Source organism: Pteronotus mesoamericanus, unplaced genomic scaffold (genome assembly GCF_021234165.1).
Source record: "Pteronotus mesoamericanus isolate MK-2021 breed Mesoamerican mustached bat unplaced genomic scaffold, CSHL_Meso_final scaffold_408, whole genome shotgun sequence".
NCBI classification, from domain to species: domain Eukaryota; kingdom Metazoa; phylum Chordata; class Mammalia; order Chiroptera; family Mormoopidae; genus Pteronotus; species Pteronotus mesoamericanus.
In genome coordinates this window covers 6,195,189-6,216,281 of record NW_026555315.1, presented here as the reverse complement: position 1 = coordinate 6,216,281, position 21,093 = coordinate 6,195,189, and the positions used below count along the sequence as shown (strand labels likewise).

At 48.8% G+C, this 21,093-nt stretch overlaps 1 protein-coding gene across 2 annotated transcripts; it reads left to right on the top strand.

The window, feature by feature from the left end:
* Positions 1 to 8,431: 8,431 nt before the first annotated feature.
* LOC129086648 (C-C motif chemokine 15-like) lies at positions 8,432 to 19,076 on the top strand. 2 transcript variants are annotated; one of them, XM_054593298.1, is made up of 4 exons: positions 8,432 to 8,600; positions 11,042 to 11,086; positions 18,253 to 18,364; positions 18,759 to 19,076. In XM_054593298.1, exons 1-4 carry the CDS (start codon positions 8,519 to 8,521, stop codon positions 18,859 to 18,861), a joined length of 342 nt encoding a protein of 113 aa, XP_054449273.1. In that variant the 5' UTR covers positions 8,432 to 8,518; the 3' UTR covers positions 18,862 to 19,076. The 2 variants fall into 2 exon arrangements, with proteins under 2 accessions (XP_054449273.1, XP_054449272.1); XM_054593297.1 differs by lacking the exons at positions 8,432 to 8,600; positions 11,042 to 11,086 and adding exons at positions 14,387 to 14,566; positions 17,702 to 17,752.
* The last annotated feature ends 2,017 nt before the right edge of the window (positions 19,077 to 21,093 follow it).

Below are 21,093 nucleotides of genomic sequence, written 5' to 3'. Positions count from 1 at the left end.
TACAGTTGGTGTTGACTCGTTGACTCCCTAGCCTCTTGCTGCATCTCTCACACCCCTCAGAGGACCTGTCAAGATTTTTTAGCAGACTCTTATGAGGCCAGTAGCCTATGCTCTGAGCCTAGTGTTATATAAAGGCCATGCCTCCTGCCCATTCCTGGATGAGAAACGCCAGGAGGGGAGCAGCCCCCATGGGTATAGGGAGGTGGACTGGGAACCATCCTGGGAATACCCAGATCTCTGGATCCATCAAAGGTACAGAAGAGACCTTCAGGTGTCTTCTGAGCCAGTCCAGAGCCGGCAAGGAGTCAGGAGAAGCTGGACAAGTACAGAAGAAGAGCGGGGAGGAAGTGACAACAGGTGGGAAGTTGTATGAGGTGATCCCCATGAGACATTAGGGGAAATGGGGGCTCTGACATGGGTTCTGATTCCTGAGAAAGCAACACACGCTGAGATGTCAAGTCAGACAGAGAGATGGAGGGGTCACCATGGCTCCTTTTTATTTATAGAGTAACTGAATGACTAAAGACTGAACTAATGAATGAAGAGAATGTTAACTGAACAGGTGGAAGAACACTTGGTCTCCAATTTATATTTGTCCCTTCTCCGTCCATTACAGTCTACAAAGGGGATAATTCCCATTTTCTTAAGAAGAAAATGAAGCCCAAGATGGGAAAGTAGATCGTATGGCATTTCATTCCTTGCTTGAACGGAGTCATTTCTAGCAGCTGAGGCGATGTACAATTAGAGGCTGATAGTCCTGGATTCTCGGGAAGCAGAGAGATTACAGAATATTGAAGACAAGCACAGAGCAACCAGCTTTCAAGAAAAGGAAGGGGAAACAAAATGGATTCCATAAACCTAAAAGTGGTCAGCCACCTCTGTTCTGGGCAAGATTCTCCACCTAGGCAACTCTTAGTAGGAAGCCCTTGGTCGGCACTTTAAAAGGGAAGTGTGCACTGCAAGTCAGCATGAGTATAGCTAGGGCGTGTCAGGATGGATGGACCTACTTCCCTCTTGGCAGCACAAACAACTGAGGAAGGCTGGGCTAGGAAAGAACTATAGACAAACAATTCCACAGAAAACTGTTATATAATCCTTCATGAACCAGCACCATTGTTGTATGTGCTAATGTGCAAAAACAGAAACAAACTTTGAGCCTTAATCTTCTCCAAGCCCCCCTCCCCCACTCCAGCCCTTCTCCATCGAATAGGGGAAGTAGAGTCAGTCAAGCAAGACTGAAGCTTCACATAGGGGTGCCAGAAGGAGAGAGAAAGAGCAAGAATTTGGAAATCTATTTGAAAAAATAATGAAGGAAAACTTCCCTAATTTGGTGATGGAAATAAACATGGAAGTCCAGGAAGCACAGAGAGTCCCAAACAAGATGGACACAAAGAAGCCCACCCAAAGACACATCATAATTAAAATGCCAAAGTTTAAAGATAAAGAGATGGGAGGAAGGGTGTGGGAGAATGGGTGAGAGGTGAGGGGATTAAAAATTACAAACAGGTAGTTACAGAATAGTGATGGGGATGTAAAGTACAGTGTAGGGAAGGGAGTAGCCAAAGAACTTGCATGCATGACCTGTGCACGGGAACAAGGGTGGGGGAACTGCCTGAGGGAGTGGGGGCTGCTGGGTGGAGGGGAGCAAAGGGGAAAAATCAGGACAACTGTGATAGCATAATCAATAAAATAAAATAAAATAAAATAAAATAAAATAAAATAAAATAAAATAAAATAAAATAAAATAAAATAAAATAAAATAAAATAACCTGAAAGCTCCAGAAGGAGAGTGCATGTTGCCTTCCAAAGCTTAGAAGTCAGATGAGTCAGTGTCATCAGTAAGTTGGATCTGGGGGCCCAGAGAGACCCAAACAATGGTACAAGTCAGCTTCTTCCATCCTCTTGCCCATGCGTGTCTCCTGCATCCCCCACATCTGCTGTTCTGCTAAGCCAGCCAAGGGGACAAAGGCCACTGTGTGCCACATCCCCACACACACACAGTAGCCCACGGTCTGCAGGGAGGAGAAAAGCAGCCATCAGAGACATCCATCTAGCTGTCAATTTCTCTCCCTTCTTATGCTTTTAATGTGTTGGAAGAAAGCAGGCAGCGCAGCCCCTCCCCACCCACCCAGGGGAGAGGGAGAACGGAGTCTCAGGATGATGGAACCCATGGTCTTTTCTTCCTTGTGTTTCCTTAAAGCAACTGAAAATAGTTCATACTAAATTTGCCCATCTACTCCCCAGGACATGCTCCCCAGGGTCCCACTGGAATATGAGCCACACTGGCTTGCATTGTCACCACCTGCAGTGCCCACGTGAATGAGATGGTGATGAAACCAGAGGCAAACTCTTGAGCCGTTGGGCCCAAAGGGCCTGGACCACAGACCTCATGTCTCCTCACTCTCACCCTCACTCCCTTCTCTCCAGGCTCCCACTCTTCTGTCGGTTCCTCAAAAGCTCCAAGCCCGTTTTCTCCTCTGGGCCTTTGCCTTTGCTCTTCCCTCTGCCCAGACATGCTTCCACCCATCTGCGCAAGTCTGGCTCCTTCTCCACAAGCAGGTTCTAGCTGAAGGGATACCCTCTCCCAATGGGCTCCCCGGACCAGCTTGTTAAGCAACTTCCTCCCAACCCCCAGGCACACTCTGTGATGTCACCCTGGGTTGTTTTCTTCCTGGCTTTTAACTCCGTCTCCTACTACCTTGTTTGTCTGTCTCCCCCACTGGAATTTGAGCACCTGAAGAACAGGTGTCCTGCCTTTCTGGCCTGTCTCTGTATCCCTGGGGCCTAGAAAGCAGCTGGCCTACAGTAAAAGGTCGATGAACATCTACTGAATGAATGAGCAGCGGCCCTGAGTAAGGTCTCGATATGGGCAGAGAAGGAAGGTTTCACTCCTCATTCACTCATCGGATCGTTTATGTTACATATCCCTTTCAGTAACCATGCGTCCCTTGAAAAGCTTAATCATATTACTCAAATGTTCCCATAGCTCATAAGTGGTGGGTTTCAGGACGGAAGACAATACCTCTCACAAACTCAAAAGTTTCAGCTCTTTCCATTAAAACAGGGGTTTCAATTTTTCTTTCTGTGGAAAAACAGTTTCTTTGCAAATAAACTTACCCGGAACCCCATATATAAAAATGATAAAAACACAGATGCCTAAATCAAAACCACAATGAGATACCACCTCACACTCATTAGTATAGCTACTAAAAAAAAAAAAAAAACAAACAAAAAAACACACACAAAAAACAAGCAAACAAAAACCCCCAGAAAATAACAAGTGTTGGCAAGGATGTGGAGAAACTGGAATTCTTGTGCACTCTTCGTGGGCATGTAAAATGGTACAACTGCTGTGGAAAACAGTATGATAGCTCCTCAAAAAATTAAAAATAGATTTGCCATATGACCCAGCAATCCCACCTCTAGGTATATACCCAAAAGAACTGGAAACAGGGTCTCAAAAAAAATATTCGTACAGCCTTGTTCATAACAGCATTACTCACAATAGCTGAAATGGGGAAGCAACCCAAGTGTCCATCAACAGAGGAGTGGATAAAGAAAATAGGTATGTAAGAGGGTATACATGCAATGGAATATTACTCAGTCTTAAGAAGTAAAGACATTATGACATATGCCACAAAAGGAAAGAAACTTGAGGACATTAAGCTAAGTGAAATAAGCCAGTAACCAAAAGGCAAATAGTGTATGATTCCACTCATATATGAGGCACCTAGAATAGTCAATTTCACAGAGACAGAAAATGGAATGGTGATTTCTAACAGCTGGGAGGAGTAGGGAATGGGGAGTTATGTTTAATGGATATAGAGTTTCAGCTTGCAAGACGAAAAAAATTCTGTGGATGAAATGATGATGATCACACAATATACAAATGCACTTCATCCCACTGAACTGTACACTTAAAAATGATTACAATGGTAAATTTTATATTATGTGTATTTACCACAATGAAAGATATCAGGGGGGGACACCCACAATTGCTTAATCTGAACCTGGTGGGGGTGGAGGTGGCAGACAGCCACACCTGCCCAACCTCCCAGGAGGGTGACCGACTCCTCTCTCTGTCAGCACTGAAAGTCCTTCCACTGAAGGGAGAAGCCTGGCCCCTGGCCACCCTTGCTCAAGGCTCCTCCTCTGCCATGAGAACATGGCCCTAATAAACTGTGCTTGCACGCTAAGAGCCTTGTTGATCTGTAATTCCTTACTGTGTTGGCAAGAAGAGCCAGGTTTCTCTGTTAACACCACAATGCAGGAACCCCCTTCACTGCAGGCAAACGAGGATGGCTGGTCACACTACCTCCCTGCCCAGTCACTAAACCATTGTGTCACTGGGCAGGGGCCCTGCAGCCCAAACTTGAGAGTGACAAGATACGATTGTATTCTATGGAATTGTGTTCTGAGGGCACAGATCTGATCGCTGCCTGTGAATGATGCCCCCAGGAGCTGGGCCAGTGGGTACTGCCCCTGAGTCACCTTCAGAGAAGGGAAGGAATGAAATCACCTGTAACCTGTCTTGGCCCAACCCATAGGCCACAGCCTCCTTGCTCGGTCTCTGGCCCCCCCCAGCTTGACCCAGAGGGAACTCATCCCTCAGCCAGCAGCCCCAAAGCAATGCTGATGGAGCAGAGAGCCCGGTGCACCTTCCCTGGTTGCTAAGGATCTGACCAAGCTCCCTGTGCGGGGCAGGGGGCAGGGGCCTTCAGCTTAGCTTACATGAAGGGTTCCAGTCCAACCCTGGCTGGTGAGGCCATCCATCCTAGGATCCCCCTGCAGATCCTTCTCCCTGCTCCCAGCCCGCGTCAGACCTGAGTCCACATCCCTATCCCATTAAGGCCTGCAGTTGCTAAGCCTGAGATAGTGGCCCAGGCCTCTGAACCCATGGTCCACACCTGCAGATGGGCTCATGGCAGAGGCTTCACCAGGTTCTCTGGGGAGGGGCAGGAGTGGAGGGCACTTTCTGCCACAAAGCCCTTGGTCTCTGGGCTTCCCCCATTTCCACCCTCAAGATGTAAACCAAATGTGAAACCTAGGGTCATTCTCTGCCTCCCACTGTTCTTTGATTAAACCGATATTAGATATGTCAAACGTGACAGTTCTTTTTAGTTTGCAGGCTGACACTCAGTCCATTGAGCCATACCAGTCTACGGCCACAATTCTCAAGAAACGAAACTCTCATTCAGTCATGGATGTTTCTATCGTGTGACTTCCTGAACAGCAACCTCTTGCATAAAGGAGGCTCAAAGCCTCGAAGGAGTCAGAGAACCCAGGAGCCTTTGGCCCAGTCCTGTTCCTGCAGCTGGTCACCCGCCAGAAGGGCGAGGGTCAGCCTGGCTCGCCTAGTGCGGCCATCCCTGGAGAACAGACAGCGCCGTTCCCAGGGGCCTCACCCCATTCCTGGGCAGGACTCATCTATCTACTCGATTGGGGGGAGAGTCTGCCCCCTTGCAGAGCCTCTGTGGCCCTTGGGGTCCCCGTGGAGAGCAGCTAATCCAGAGGCTTCTGGTATCTGCTCAGCGCCGTCCTGGGGGTGCACAGGAGCCACCTGTCAGCGTGGACTAGGGAGAGGAAACCGCAAAGGATCAAGCTGTCTTTGAGTCTCAGATGGGGTTTTACAATATTTGAGTCGGTTGCCAATCTTTACAAATTGGAAACATTTAAAAATCTATATTGCCTCTTCCTTTTGCAAATATGGAAGAGCAAGCAGGCCTGAGGCAGAGTTACCAAAAGATAACCTTTCACTAGGGTGGAGAGCTCTGTTCCTTTAGACAGGGGTCCCGCCCCCAGGTCCCAGGAGTCCCTGCTGCCAGGTCGCACCCCGCTGCTGTCCGCCTGGCCTGGGGGGCATGTGAGCCTAAGGCCCGCGCTTTAGCCTCCCATCTTTCCCTCTAAGACCTGTCCAGTTGTGAATACGGCACAGTTCCCCCCTCAGCAGGTAGCAAGTCTCAGCAAGTATCTGTGGGACACAAGACAAGGAAGCAGCAGGCGACTCTGAGAGAGTCAGGGGTTGACCCCCAGATGCCAGATGTCCCGACCCCCAGCTCATGGCCCTTGCCACCCTAAACAGGCCTGGTTGCCTCTCTGCTGGGGGCTGGGGTCAGGGGAGAAAGTGGCACAGCGGGATTTCCTGAGCCTCAACTCTCCTGAGTTGAATTTCAGCCAAATTCAGAGACAGAAAATTCTGGGTCCTGGGCCTCTCCTTGCACATCCCTGCTGGTCCAAAGAGTGAGAGCTGTTCCCTAGCAATTTTGACGTGACTAGCTACAGAACTCCCTAATGCTCTCCCATAATTCCAGGTACCACTGTACAACTTCTCTGCAAATAGGGTAACAGATACTTTCTCAGAGGCTTGTTGTGAGGAACAGAGATCAGTTGGGAAGGAAGCCACGCACCAGGCCTATGGCAGAGACCTAACAAATGGAATCGTTTTTTTCCTCCAGAGAACGGCCAAACGAAACCGAGAAATAATGGGCTTTTCAGTCAGAAAGACATACACCCAACGTGAATTCACTCATTCATTCAACAAATCCATGTTGGAAGCCCACTCAGTGCCACCCATGCAGTGAGCGGGCTGGAATCCAGGGTGGGCGGGACGAGGCACTGGGGCGGCCGGGGCGGCCGGGGCGGCCCTGCCTGGAGGCTGCGCGCTGGCCAGCTGCGGCCCCCTGTGGCCTGCCAGGCCTGTGCAGGCTTCCTGAGCTGCGGCTTCTGCATCTGTTACAGGGGGAATAAGGCCTTCATTGCACAAAACAATCACAGGCTTATCAATCGGCGTGCACGGTATTTGCCCCATCAATACTATTGGCCATTTTAAGGACACAGGTTCAAGAAGGCTGAGTGTCCTGTCTGGAGTCACACAGCTTCCTGGAGCAGAAACAAGGACAAGTCCAGTGTCCCCTTTTCATAGGCAGAGGCTCTGCTCCCCTGGGCACAGCGACTGGCCCCTTCTAGCCTCCCCCTAGGCCGGGAGGGGACCATGGCTCCCTGGGCATCCACTAGCATTTCCATGTAGAATTACTTCCCAGCAGTAATTAGAAAATTAGACGTTTTCCCAAATCTCAAGTCTCAAGAAAATTCAGTAGAGAAACTAGGAAAATGGGGGAAAGTGTTACAATTCTCCTGAAGGAATTAAGATTTTACAATCAACATAAAGATGATACTGATTTAAAGTAACCCACTGACGACAAGAGCCAGAGCTGGAAACATTTGACATATGGAGTTCAGAGTTAAGATCAGCACTTCAGGGAATCGGGACGGGAGGATGCGGGAGATCAGCGGGCGCGGTCTGTCAGCGTGAACCCCTGGACACATTGAAGTGCGAGTCCATGGTCTCATCTCATGCCCAGTAAATATTAGTAAATTAGTCTATATAGCACATTTTACACAGCTCATATTAATGTTTCAAGAAATACATTGTGGAAGTAAAGTAGGTCCTTACATGGGCAATTTGACCTTGCTAGGAGATGTGAGTATTATGTTATTTGAACAATAGTGTTCATAACATTGTCCAGTGTTGGAGTAACTGTATGGGCTATAAGTCTTCACAAATGATTTAACAGAAGAAATACTGAGAGCAAGTATGTAAATGTCATGGAATGCTGGGAGATGAAACCAGAAATATTCACTAATTTGTATATAAAGTCTAAATTAGTAAAAGCAATATTAATGCGAACAGAAACCAGAGTCAGAACAAGAGCACAATATATGTCCACCGTTAAAAACACAAATTGCGCCCAGCCCTGCCTGGAGGCTCAGTTGGTGGGAGAGCCGTCCCAAACCCCCAAAGGCCGCTGTTCGATTCCTGGTAGGGACATGTAAGCTAGACAATTGATTGAAGTTTCTCTCTCACATAAATGCTTCTCGCTCCCTCTCCCTCTCTCCTCTCTCTCTCTCAAATCAGCGAACATATCCTCAGGTGAGACTTAAAAGAATACACTAAAATAAAACAAGGTCACGCCTGTCTACCATCAACAAAAAGCTGACTAGGTCTTCCCTCCACAAAAAGATTTATGTGGGGAGAAGCAAGGCTTGCGATCCGGCACCTGCAGGCAGGACACTTACAAAGAGACAGCAAGGAGGAGGACGTAGCTCTGTCCCAGAGGGGAGGAAGGGGCTGACCGTGCAGCTCCGCTGTAGCCTGGAGTTCTTCCCGGGGGGGCTTTCGTGACCCACATCGGAGGGGAGAGCTCCTTCCACAGAGTCTCGGGCTCCTCTCTTGGCGAAGGTCTCTGCCTGACAGTTTGACACTTTTGCTTCTATCCATTCAGCAGCTGGAAAAACCCAGTCATCATCATCCTCAACTTCCTGTTGCATTCCAAGGGTTGTTCCCTTTCTAGAAATACCATGTCGTCAAGTGTACAGCCAAAGAGCATTCCGTTGATCCTGCCCTCTGACTTCCTGATTCTCCTCTTCTTTAAATAGGAGGGCAGAGCTGGGGTCCCAGGGAGTCAGGGAGCAGAGAGCCCGGGAGCCCTCAGGCCAGCCCTGCCCGCACACCTGGAAGATGAAGATCCCCGCAGCCGCCCTCTCCATCCTCATCCTTGCTGCTGCCCTTGGACCCCCGGCCCGGGCGGCCCCGGCCGTTGGTAAGTAGAGTGAGCCTTCCCCCCGGTCGCCATTCGATGGTAACCTGAAGTGCGGGGAGGAGACACGGGGGCGGGGGGTCATCGGCGAGAACTTGGCGCTTGTTTAAAAGCAGCACCCGCAGGGTGTCGGCCTTTCCCCGTAGCCTTCGGTCACTGGGGAAAACCGTACAGATGATGTGGAAAACAGTCCTCTTCCCTTTCATGGCCAGAATCCTCTGATACCTTCTCTTAGCTGGTATACGGCCAGTTTGTGCTTGATCGAAAGATTGCAGTAAAATTGTAAATCTGGAAGAAGAAACACAGTCGCCTACGGTGTTAGAACTATTACATCCCATGTGGTACAAAACTGTCATGTTGAGGAGGAAATGGGACAAGCCAAGCAAGCGACTCGCCTGAGTCCACCGAACCATTCTGTGGGTTTACGTAGCAAATGAATATCTAATACTGCCGATGAGCAAACAGAGGACATTCTAACTCTCTTACAGGTAATTGAGTCCCCGAAACAGCCCCGCGGAAGAGCCGACCAGCAACCTACATGGTTTTGCGTATTGTTACGATAGTCTCATTTAGAAATGAGGAGACTGCGGCACAGAGGCCTTAGGCAGCCGGCTCCAGACCCTCAGCCAGAAGTGAGGAGACAGGGTGTGATCTAGGTGTGCGGCTGTTATTAGAAACCACAGGCTCACTCGGGACTTTACGGTGCAAGCCCCACACACCCCACATCAAGCCTGTTGAAGTGTGCGCTCAAGCCTCGTTAAATATGATTCCTATGTAAGTATATAGGAAACGAGCTACATTTTCAGTTGCGTTTGCCGAACTAGCATAATGCAGGTCTACAACCCCCTGCCCAAAACGCTGGGGCTAGATGTATTTTGGAATGAAGAATCTTTCAGGTTTAGAAAAGGTGGTACACAGTCATCCAGCAACTCCATTTCTGGTTGAATACCCGAAAGAACAGGAAGCAGGTGCCTGAAGAGACGCCTGTACAGCCGTGCTAATAGAGCCGCATATTTCACAGTAACAGAAGGTAGAGGCCACCCAAGCGCCCATCAGCAAACAAGTGGGTAAAACCATGGGGTATGTATTGTACATACAATAGACTATCACTCAGCTTGAAAGGACTGAAATTCGGACACATGCTACGGCATGCATGAACAATGAAGAGACATCTACACCCTACATGGCGATAAACGAGATAAGCCAGCGAGGAGGGAGAAACACTGTAGGGTTCCACTGAGGAGAGGCACCTAGAGTAGTCAAATGTTAGAGACAGAAAGGAGAATGGTGGTGGCCCGTGGGATGGCGGAGCAGGGGAGGGGAGGGAAGAGGGGAGTTACGGTCTAACTGCACAGAGTTTCAATCTGGCAAAATGAAAAACGTGCCCTGGATGGACCGTGGGTATGGTTGTACAATATGGGAATGTCCTTCACGTTAGTAAACTGTACATTTGAAAACGGTTACCCTCGGATCAGGCGGGTGTGACGAGCGCATCCCCTGCTCTGCCTCTGGGCCCGGCGGCGTCGCGGCTGTCCTTGCGCGCTGCGGGCGTTCTGCTCCCCTCGTCTGCGGCCTGAGCTCCCTCCCAGTCCCCGCCGGCCTGCTTTCTATCCACTCAGCTGCTACATGCAGGCTGGGAGGAGAGGGGATTTACGGTTGTGAGCAGGCCACACAGAGTTTATTCGGGGTTATTAATTCTTACTTATTGTATTGTTTTCCGTACAAATGACGGTAAACGTGCTTTTGCCCCTCCCTGTATGCATTTAGCAGGCCTAGATCACAGTGTGTGTAGGGCACTGAGTCAGAGCTCATGACAAAAAGGGCAGGTGAAGATTATCAACTTTATATTATGTATATTTTACCACGTGCTCCCCAATAACATAAATATTTTCTAAAAGAGAACACATAACTGGACATCGCTTAACATTCCAGGCAGAGTCTGAAAGTTCACTTAAGTCAAACTCGAGTATTTCTGCAGCAAACACGTACAAAGATTGTTCCTAATGGGATAAAGAGTATAAATACCCTCACTTCACTTTGGGGGGCCTTGTGCCACCGAATCACTTAACAATCGGTTACTGTTTCCAGGGCCCTGTGGATTCCACAAGTGTACGGACAGCATCGCGGACAGTATCACATGATGTGGCCATTCAATTGATCATTCATGTTGCATTTGCAGAGTCTGATTTGTATTAAACTCAATTAAATGAAAAATGAAGGCAATAGAATGTCTCCATGTCTCAAACATGTAGAAAAGTCGCAGGGCACCAACGGAGACCACGGGCCCGGCGGCAGGCCTGCGACCCAGACGGGCGTCCGGCGTCCAGCATGCATGCCCCCCAACGGGGCTGGGCTGGGCACTGAGATGGGCAGAGATACCGAGACACTCCTGCCTCCCAGCCATCAGTGATTTCTCTTCCCTTCTCCTTCTTTCCCCCCAATAGATCTTGGTGTGGCGATACCCGATATTCAGCATTCATTACAAGGAGGTAAACGTCTGGTTATGGCATGTATTTAAAAGCAGCTGGTGGGTACAGATCTGCCCTGTAGCTTCAGCCACCTTGCTTACAAGGGCATGGGACAAGGGGGAGGGGACATCTCCAAGGAAGAGCATGATACATTGGGGTCCCTCTTCCATACAGGACGTCCCTCTCACCGGGCTGCCCTGGGGCCCACACTCCATAGGGAAGAGTTGCTCTCGGGCGCCCCCCACCAACAACAGGCCCTCCCATTTTTGGAAGAAATGGACCTGGCCCCGCGTGAGTGCCCTCAGACACACAGCTCTGCCCTGGGCAGGGTGGAGCAGGGAGATGCCAGTGGGTGCTTCTTGCACGAGAGCAGGGAGGGAGGAGGGCAGGGAACACCCTTTCAGAGAACTTCCCCTTCGCACCCTCCGCAGTGCTTTGGAGGAAAGGGGGAAAGGGTCGAGTTTTCCTCTGAATGAGGCCCCACCCTTAAATGCCCTTCTCCTTCCACAGGGGTGCACCATCCCCCTGACTGCTGCCACTCCTACACCCCACGGAAGATCCAATGCGGAGTCATGGTTGGTTATTTTCTAACAACGAGTGAGTGCCATATGCCTGCTGTCATGTAAGTGCCAAGCTACCGGCCGTGTCTTGGGATTGGGATCTGATGACAGATGGAGGTCAGGAGAGTCTCACCCTCTGGGTCCTGTGATGTCGGGGGAGGCCTGTGTCGTCATTAGGGTCCCGCAGAGCATCAGACATGAGATGCTCCCCGTGAAGGGGGAGGCCCGAGAGGGGCGGGGAGAGCAGCAGCAAGGCCGCCCAGGACACTCCCGTGAGTCACTGAGGGAGTGTCTGACGCAGGGTCTGCGAGAGGAGACACCCTGACATGCTGAGGCAGAGAAAGGGAGCAACAGGGTGGGCTGAGTGGGGAACCGCCGGGCCGGGCGGATGCGGCTCCCCGTCCTTATTTGCAGAACCCTCTTCACTGTATGACCTCTCTGCCCCTCGTTCCCCAGCTTTCGCACCAAGCGGGGTAAGCAAGTCTGCACAGACCCCAGGAGAATCGAAGTTCAGGATTGCATGGAAACACTGGGCTCAGCCGAAGGAGCTGTACATCTTCTCGCGTGAAACGAGATGCGATGCACCCACCTGCATTCTCTCACCTCCTGGGAGTTTCTTGGCCTGAATTCTTCCTTCAAAAGCAACAAATATTGTTCTGCTCAAATTATAAACACTGTGTACCAATAAAAAGTATACAGTGTAAGTGTACTTGAACTTTAAGAGGAGAAAGAAATGTAGGAATTGCTGGACTTTGGACTTGTCTTTTTTTTTCTACATCACATATCATAGGATCACTTTTAAGAAGGTAAAGACAAAACTCTTTCAAACACAGATTGAGTATGTGTCAAAGATGTACTACTTACCCCATTAATGAGGGAACCATACAACTGACTCTAAGATCACCAGGGCGAGGGGATCAGACAGTTGGGGGGGCGGCACATTCTGAACCTGAGGGAAAGACAGAGCGATGTCCAATACCGCAATATAACTGTCGCGGTTGGGGTTGTCTGTTAGGCAGGGCAAAAACCCCTCACATCTGAGCTAGACAAAAATTTATAAGTTAACGTGTATTCTCACCAAATCTGGGGCCGGATCAAGAGTAATAGAACGTCAATCAAAAGTGCCTTTTCCGAGTGCAGATGAAGGGCTTCCCAGAGAAGGTTAAAGGAGCCCCTCTGCACCCAGCCCTGAGTAGCTGAACTGTTAAAGGGACTTACGAAAACAAACTAAGCAAACAACTAGTACAGGAACAGAATCACAGAAATGGACGTCACGTGGAGGTTTATGAGTGAGGAGGAAAAGCTGGGAAATGGGGGAAAGGTACAGGAAATAAGAAGCATAAGTGCTAAGTACAAAATAAACAGGAGCAGGTTAAGAACAGTAAGCAAAATGGAGAAGCCAAAGAACTTACATACACCACTCATGGACAGGAACTAAGGGGATGGGCATGCTGCTGGGAGGGTTGTTCTGGGTGGACGGGGATAAAGGGAAGACAAAAATGGGACACCTGCAATAGCATAATCAATAAAATATACTTAAAAAGTAAAAAAGGAACCCAATGACATCAAGAGCAAGAGCCGGAAACTATCGACACATGGAGTTCAAAGTTAGATCGGCATTTTGGGGAATCGGGACGGGAGGATGCGGGAGATCAGCGGGCGCGGTCCCTCAGCGTGAAGCCCTGGACACATTCAAGTGCGAGTTTCATGGTCACGCCTCCTGCCGGGTATACAATAGTGAGTTGGCGTGTATAGCACATTTTACACACACCATACGTGTGCCTCAACAAACAGGGTCAGGGGGTAAACTCAGTCCTTACACGCACAAACCCACCAGCGAGGAGCTGTGAGGGTTCTGTTGTTGGAACCACAGTGCTCATGACATTGCCCGGTGTTTGCGTCACTGCTGTGGGTCGTAGCTCTACAGAAAGGGCTTAACGAAGAAATACTGAGAGCAAATAGGTAAACGTCACGGGGTCCTGCGAGATGAAACCAGAAACACGCACTAATATGTACAAGAAGTCTGAACTAGTAAAAGCAATGCTAACTGGGAGGGAAACCAAACTCATAACAAGCACAAAATATATGTCCATCATTGAAAAACAAAATGCGCCCCGCCGCCTGCCACGAAGACCAGGAGGTGGGAGAGCCGTCCGAACAGCAAAAGGTTGCATCTTCGATCCCGGGGTGGCATGCCCGAGGTGGGCAATCGAATGAAGTTTCTCACATCAATATTTCTCTCTCTCTCTCAAATCAGCGAACATATCCTCAGGTGAGACTTAAAAGAATACACTAAAATAAAACACGGTCACGCCTGTCTACCATCAACAAAAAGCTGACTAGGTCTTCCCTCCACAAAAGGATTTATGTGGGGAGAAGCAAGGCTTGCGATCCGGCACCTGCAGGCAGGACACTTACAAAGAGACAGCAAGGAGGAGGACGTAGCTCTGTCCCAGAGGGGAGGAAGGGGCTGACCGTGCAGCTCCGCTGTAGCCTGGAGTTCTTCCCGGGGGGCTTTCGTGACCCACATCGGAGGGGAGAGCTCCTTCCACAGAGTCTCGGGCTCCTCTCTTGGCGAAGGTCTCTGCCTGACAGTTTGACACTTTTGCTTCTATCCATTCAGCAGCTGGAAAAACCCATTCATCATCATCCTCAACTTCCTGTTGCATTCCAAGGGTTGTTCCCTTTCTAGAAATACCATGTCGTCAAGTGTACAGCCAAAGAGCATTCCGTTGATCCTGCCCTCTGACTTCCTGATTCTCCTCTTCTTTAAATAGGAGGGCAGAGCTGGGGTCCCAGGGAGTCAGGGAGCAGAGAGCCCGGGAGCCCTCAGGCCAGCCCTGCCCACACACCTGGAAGATGAAGATCCCCACAGCCGCCCTCTCCCTCCTCATCCTTGCTGCTGCCCTTGGACCCCCGGCGTGTGGATCCCTGGCCCGTGGTGAGTTCAGTGAGCCTTCTCATGGTGGCCAATTTGATGGTAACCTGAAGTGCGGCGAGGAGACACGGGGGGTCATCGGCGAGAACTTGGCACCTGTTTAAAAGTAGCAGCAGTAGGGTATAGACCTTTCCTTGTTGCCTTCGGTCACTGGGGATAGCAGGTGCCTGATGAGATGTCTGTACAGCCGTGCTAATAGAGCTACATTTTTCACAATAACAGAAGGTAGAAGCCACCTAAGTGTCCATCAACAAACAAATGGATTAAAACATAGTGTATATGTTGAACATACAATAGAATATTATTCAGCCTAAAAGGACCAAAATTTGGACACATGCTACAACATGGATGAACAATTAAGAGAGGTCTATACCCTACATGATGATAAATGACATAAGTCAGCAATGAAGGATAAACTCTGTAGGGTTCCACTGAGGAGAGGTACCTGAAATAATCAAGTTATAGAGACAGAAAGTAGAATGGTGGTGGCCCGCCTATGTGTTGGCGGAGGGGGGAGAGGGGAGTTATGGTTTAATTGGTATAGGGTTTTAATTTGGCAAGATGAAAAATGGTCCGTGGATAGACCGTGGGAATGGCTGCACAATATGTGAATGTCCTTAATGCTACTAAACTGTACATTTGAAAATGGTTAATATTTGATCAGGCAGGTCTGCACTGCACTCCTTGTGCTCTCCCTCTGGGTCTGGCTGCATCGCGGCTGCCCTTGCGCGCTGAGGGCGTTCTGCTCTCCTTGTCTGGGGCCTGAGCTCCCTGACATTCCCTGCCGGACTGTCTTCTATCCACTCACCTGATACATACAGGGTGTGATGAGAGGGTATTTACAGTTGTAAGCACATGAAACATAGAGTTCATTCTTGTGTTATTATTTCTTAATTATTGTATTATTTTCCATACAAACAATGATAAACGTGCTTTTGCCCCTCCGTGTATGCATTTAGCTGGCCTAGATCACTGTGTGTGTAGGGCACAAAGTCAGAGCTCCAAGGCCAAAAAAAAGGTTAAAATTGTAAATTTTATATTATGTATGTTCTACCACATGTTCAAGAAATATAAACAATTTTAAAAAGTTAACACATAACTCTACATTACTTAATATTCCTACCACACTTCTGGCCAAAATGGAGGTATAGGTAGATATGTTTTGCTTCCTCGCACAACCAACAGGACAATGACCAATTTAGAAACAAAACGCAGCCAGAACTGCCAGAATTGAACTGCATGGAAGTCCAACAACAAGGAGTTTAAGAAGAAACATTCATCCAAACTGTGCCACAACGCAGCAGTGGGTTCCCCCACCCTGGTGAATACCTAAGTCTCCACCCCTCACGATATAACAGGTGCGCTGAGACAAAGAGATATGGCCCAAGTGAAAGAACAGGTCAAAACTCCAAAAAGAAGTAAGCGATGAGGAGGTAGCCACCTATCAGATGCAGAGTTCAAAACACTGGTAATCAGGAGGCTCACAGAAATGATTGAGTACGGATGCAAAATAAAGAAAGAAGTGAAGCCTGTGCAAAATGAAATAAAGGAAAATAGACAGGGAACCAACAGTGAAGAGAAGGAAGCTGGGACTCAAATTAACGATTTGGAGCAGAGGAAGAAATAAACATTCAACCAGAACAGAATGAAGAAACAAGAATTCAGAAAAATGAGGAGAGGCTTAGGACCTCAAGAACAAGTTTAAATGTTCCAACATCTGAATCATGGGGTTGCCAGAGGTTAAAGAGGAAGAGCAAGAAACTGAAAATTTATTGAAAAAATAATGGAGAACTTCCCCAGTCTGTCAAAGGAAAGAGACTTCCAGGAAGTCCAGGAAGCTCAGAGAATCCCGAACAAGTTGGACCCAAAGAGGAACACACTAAGACACATCATAATCAAATTACCCAAGATTAATGATAAGGAGAGAATCTTAAAAACAGCAAGAGAAAAGGAGAGAGTTACCTACAAAGGAGTTCCCATAGGACTATCAGCTGATTTCTCCAAAGAATCTTATAGGCAAGAAGGGGCTGGAAAGAAGTGCTCCAAGTCATGAAAGGTAAGGATTTACATCCAAGATGACTCTGTCCAGCAAAGCCGTCGTTTAGAATGGAAGGGCAGATAAAGGGCTTTCCAGAAAAGGTAAAGTTAAAGCAGCTCATCATCGCCAAGCCCTTATTATATGAAATGTTAAAGGGGACTTACCTAAGAAAAAGAAGAAGTTCAAAACTAGGAACAGTACAATGACAACAAATTCACAACTATCAACAACTGAACCTAAAAGACAAAAACTAAGCATTAGAACAGGAGAAGAATCACAGAAATGGAGGTCACATGGAGGGTTATCAGTGCAGAGGGAGAAGGGGGAGAATGGGGACAAGGTACAGGGAATAAGAAGTGTAAATGGTAGGTACAAAATAGACAGGGGGAAGTTAAGAATAGTACAGGAAATGGAGAAGCCAAAGAACTTACACGTGCGACCCATGGACATGAACTAAGGGTGGGGAATGCCGGTGCGAAGTAGGGTGCAGGATAGAGGGGGAGAATGGGGAGAAAAATAATGAGGCAACTGTAATAGCATAATCAGTAAAATATACTAAAAAACATTCCTAGCAGAGTCTCAGAAGTATACTTTCATCAAACAGTAATATTCCTGCAGCAAACACATACAAATATTTATACTGATGGGATGAAGACTGCAAATAGCCTCACTTCACTTTGGGCAACAATATGCCACCAATTCTGTTAATGAAACATATTTCTGTTTCTAGAGCTCTTTGGATTCCAAGAGCGTACAGAAAGCATTGTGGACAGTATCACATGATGTGGCTATTGAGTTGATTCATTCATGTAGCATTTGCAGTTTCCGTTTTGCATTTAAACTCAATTAAATGAAAAATGAAGGCAATAGAATGTTTTTGTGTCTCCAACATTTTGAAAAGTCCCCTGAAAAGACTCAGGGCACCAACGGAGACCACGGGCCCGGCGGCAGGCCTGGGACCCAGACGGCGTCTGGCGTCCAGTATCCATGCCCCCCAACGGGGCTGGGCTGGGCACTGAGATGGGTAGAGATACCGAGACACTCCTGCCTCCCAGCCATCAGTGATTTCTCTTCCCTTCTCCTCTCTTTCTCCCCAATAGATGTCGGTATGGCGATACATGAGTTGGATGAACCCATAATAGTGTATTCTGGTAAACGTCTGGTTATGGAATGTATTTAAAAGCAGCTGGTGCGTACAGATCTGCCCTGTGGCTTCAGTCACTTTGCTTACAGGGCTTGGGCAAGGGGGAGGGGACATCTCCATGGGAGAGCAGGGTGCACAGGGTCCCTCCTCCATACAGGACATCCCTCCCACCAGGCGGTCCTGGGGCCCCGCTCACCTCGGGGATGAGATGCTCTCTGGTGCCGCTCCAGGCATCAGGCCCTCCCACCTCTGGGAGGAATAGCTCTGGCCCCGCGTGAGTGCCCTCAGACACACAGCTCTGCCCTGGGCAGGGTGGAGCAGGGAGATGCCAGTGGGTGCTTCTTGCACGAGAGCAGGGAGGGAGGAGGGCAGGGAACACCCTTTCAGAGAACTTCCCCTTCGCACCCTCCCCAGTGCTTTGGAGGAAAGGGGGAAAGGGTCGAGTTTTCCTCTGAATGAGGCCCCACCCTTAAATGGCCCTTCTCCTTCCATCCCTCACACCCACAGGGGTGCACCATCCCCCTGACTGCTGCTTCTCCTACACCCCACGGAAGATCCGATGCAGATTCATGAAATGTTTTTTTCCAACAACCAGTGAGTGCCACCTGCCTGCTGTCACGTAAGTGCCAAGCTACCGGCCGTGTCTTGGGATTGGGATCTGATGACAGATGGAGGTCAGGAGAGTCTCACCCTCTGGGTCCTGTGATGTCGGGGGAGGCCTGTGTCGTCATTAGGGTCCCGCAGAGCATCAGACATGAGATGCTCCCCGTGAAGGGGGAGGCCCGGGAGGGGCGGGGAGAGCAGCAGCAAGGCCGCCCAGGACACTCCCGTGAGTCACTGAGGGAGTGTCTGACGCAGGGTCTGCGAGAGGAGACACCCTGACATGCTGAGGCAGAGAAGGGGAGCAACAGGGTGGGCTGAGTGGGGAACCGCCGGGCCGGGCGGATGCGGCTCCCCGTCCTTATTTGCAGAACCCTCTTCACTGTATAATCTTTCTCCATCTTGCTCCCCAGGTTCATCACCAAGAGGGAGAAGCATGTCTGTGCCAACCCCAGCGGCCAGGGGGTTCAGGACTGCGTGACAAAGCTTAGACGCTGCAGCAGGATGGGGGGCTGAGATGAAGCGATGGCATATGCCACGCACCCACCTGCATCCTCTCACCTTCTGGGAGTTTCTTGGCCTGAATTCTTCCTTCAAAAGCAACAAATATTGTTCTGTTGTGCTTATAAACACTGGGCACCGATAAAAAAAAAAATCCAATATACCTTTACTTGAACTTTAAGAGGAGAAAGAAATGTAGGAATTGCTGGACTTTGGACTTGTCTTTTTTTTTCTTTCTACATGACATATCATAGGATTATTTTTTAAGAAGGTAAAAACAAAACTCTTTCAAACACAGATTGAGTATGTGTCAAAGATGTACTTATCCCATTAATCAGGGAACCATACAACTGACTCTAAGATCACCAGGGCGAGGGGATCAGACAGTTAGTGTGGGGGGGGCGGCACATTCTGAACCTGAGGGAAAGACAGAGCGATGTCCAATATCGCAATATAACTGTCGCGGTTGGGGTTGTCTGTTAGGCAGGGCAAAAACCCCTCACATCTGAGCTAGACAAAAATTTATAAGTTAACGTGTATTCTCACCAAATCTGGGGCCGGATCAAGAGTAATAGAACGTCAATCAAAAGTGCCTTTTCCGAGGGCAGATGAAGGGCTTCCCAGAGAAGGTTAAAGGAGCTCCTCTGCACCCAGCCCTGAGTAGCTGAACTGTTAAAGGGACTTATCTAAGAAAAGGAAGATCAAAACTATGCACAGTGAAAGGACAACAAACTGACACCTATCAACACCTATACCTAAAAAAAAACAAACAAAGACAAAAACAGCCCTGGCTAGTGTGGCTCACTGGATAGAGCACCGGCCTGTGAGCCACAGTGTCACCTGTTGGATTCCCGGTGTGGGCACAGGCCTGGGTTGCAGGCCAGGTCTCCAGTAGGGAGCGTGTGAGATGCAACCACACACTGATGTTTCTCTCTCTCTTTCTCTCTCCCTTCCCATCTCCAAAAATAAATAAATAAAATCTTTTTAAAAACAAAACCAAAGGAAACTAAGAAAACAACTAGAAGAGGAACAGAATCACAGAAATGGAGATCACACAGACGGTTATCAGGAAGGAGGGAGAGCGGGGAGAAAGGAGGGAAAAGGTACAAGGAATAAGAAGCAAAACTGGTAGGTAGAAAAGGGGGAGGTTAAGATTAGTGTAGGAAATGGAGAAGCCAAGGAACTTATATGTACAACCCACGGACAGGGACTAAGGGGGGAACTGCGGGTGTGAGGTGGGGTCAGGAAGGAGGCGATAAAGAGGAGAAACAATGGGACAACTGTAATAGTAATCAATTAAATGTACTTAAATATAATAAAGTAACCCAATAACATGAAGAGCAGGAGCCGAAAACATTCCACACATGAAGTTCAGAGTTAAGGTCAGCACTTTCGAGAATCGGGACGGGAGGATGCGGGAGATCAGCGGGCGCGGTCCCTCAGCGTGAAGCCCTGGACACATTCAAGTGTGAGTTTCATGGTCACGCCTCCTGCCAGGTATATAATATAGTGAGTTGGCGTGTATAGCACATTTTACACACATCATACGTGTGCCTCAACAAACGGGGTCAGGGGGTAAACTCAGTCCTTACACGCACAAACCCACCAGCGAGGAGCTGTGAGGGTTCTGTTGTTGGAACCACAGTGCTCATGACATTGCCCGGTGTTTGCGTCACTGCTGTGGGTCGTAGCTCTACAGAAAGGGCTTAACGAAGAAATACTGAGAGCAAATAGGTAAACGTCACGGGGTCCTGCGAGATGAAACCAGAAACACTCACTAATATGTACAAGAAGTCTGAACTAGTAAAAGCAATGCTAATGGGAGCGAAACCAGAGTCATAACAAGCGCACAATATATGTCCACCGTTGAAAAACACAAATGCGCTCACCCCTGCCCGAAGACTCAGTTGGTGGGAGAGCCGTCCCAAACACCAAAAGGCTGCATGTTCGATTCCTGGGGGACATGTCCGAGGTAGGCAATTGAATAATGTTTCTCTCTCACATCAATGCTTCTCTCCCTCTTCTCTCTCAAATCCGCGAACATATCCTCAGGTGAGACTTAAAAGAATACACTAAAATAAAACACAGTCACCCTGTCTACCATCAACAAAAAGCTGACTAGGTCTTCCTCCACAAAAGGATTTATGTGGGGAGAAGCAAGGCTTGCGATCCGGCACCTGCAGGCAGGACACTTACAAAGAGACAGCAAGGAGGAGGACGTAGCTCTGTCCCAGAGGGGAGGAAGGG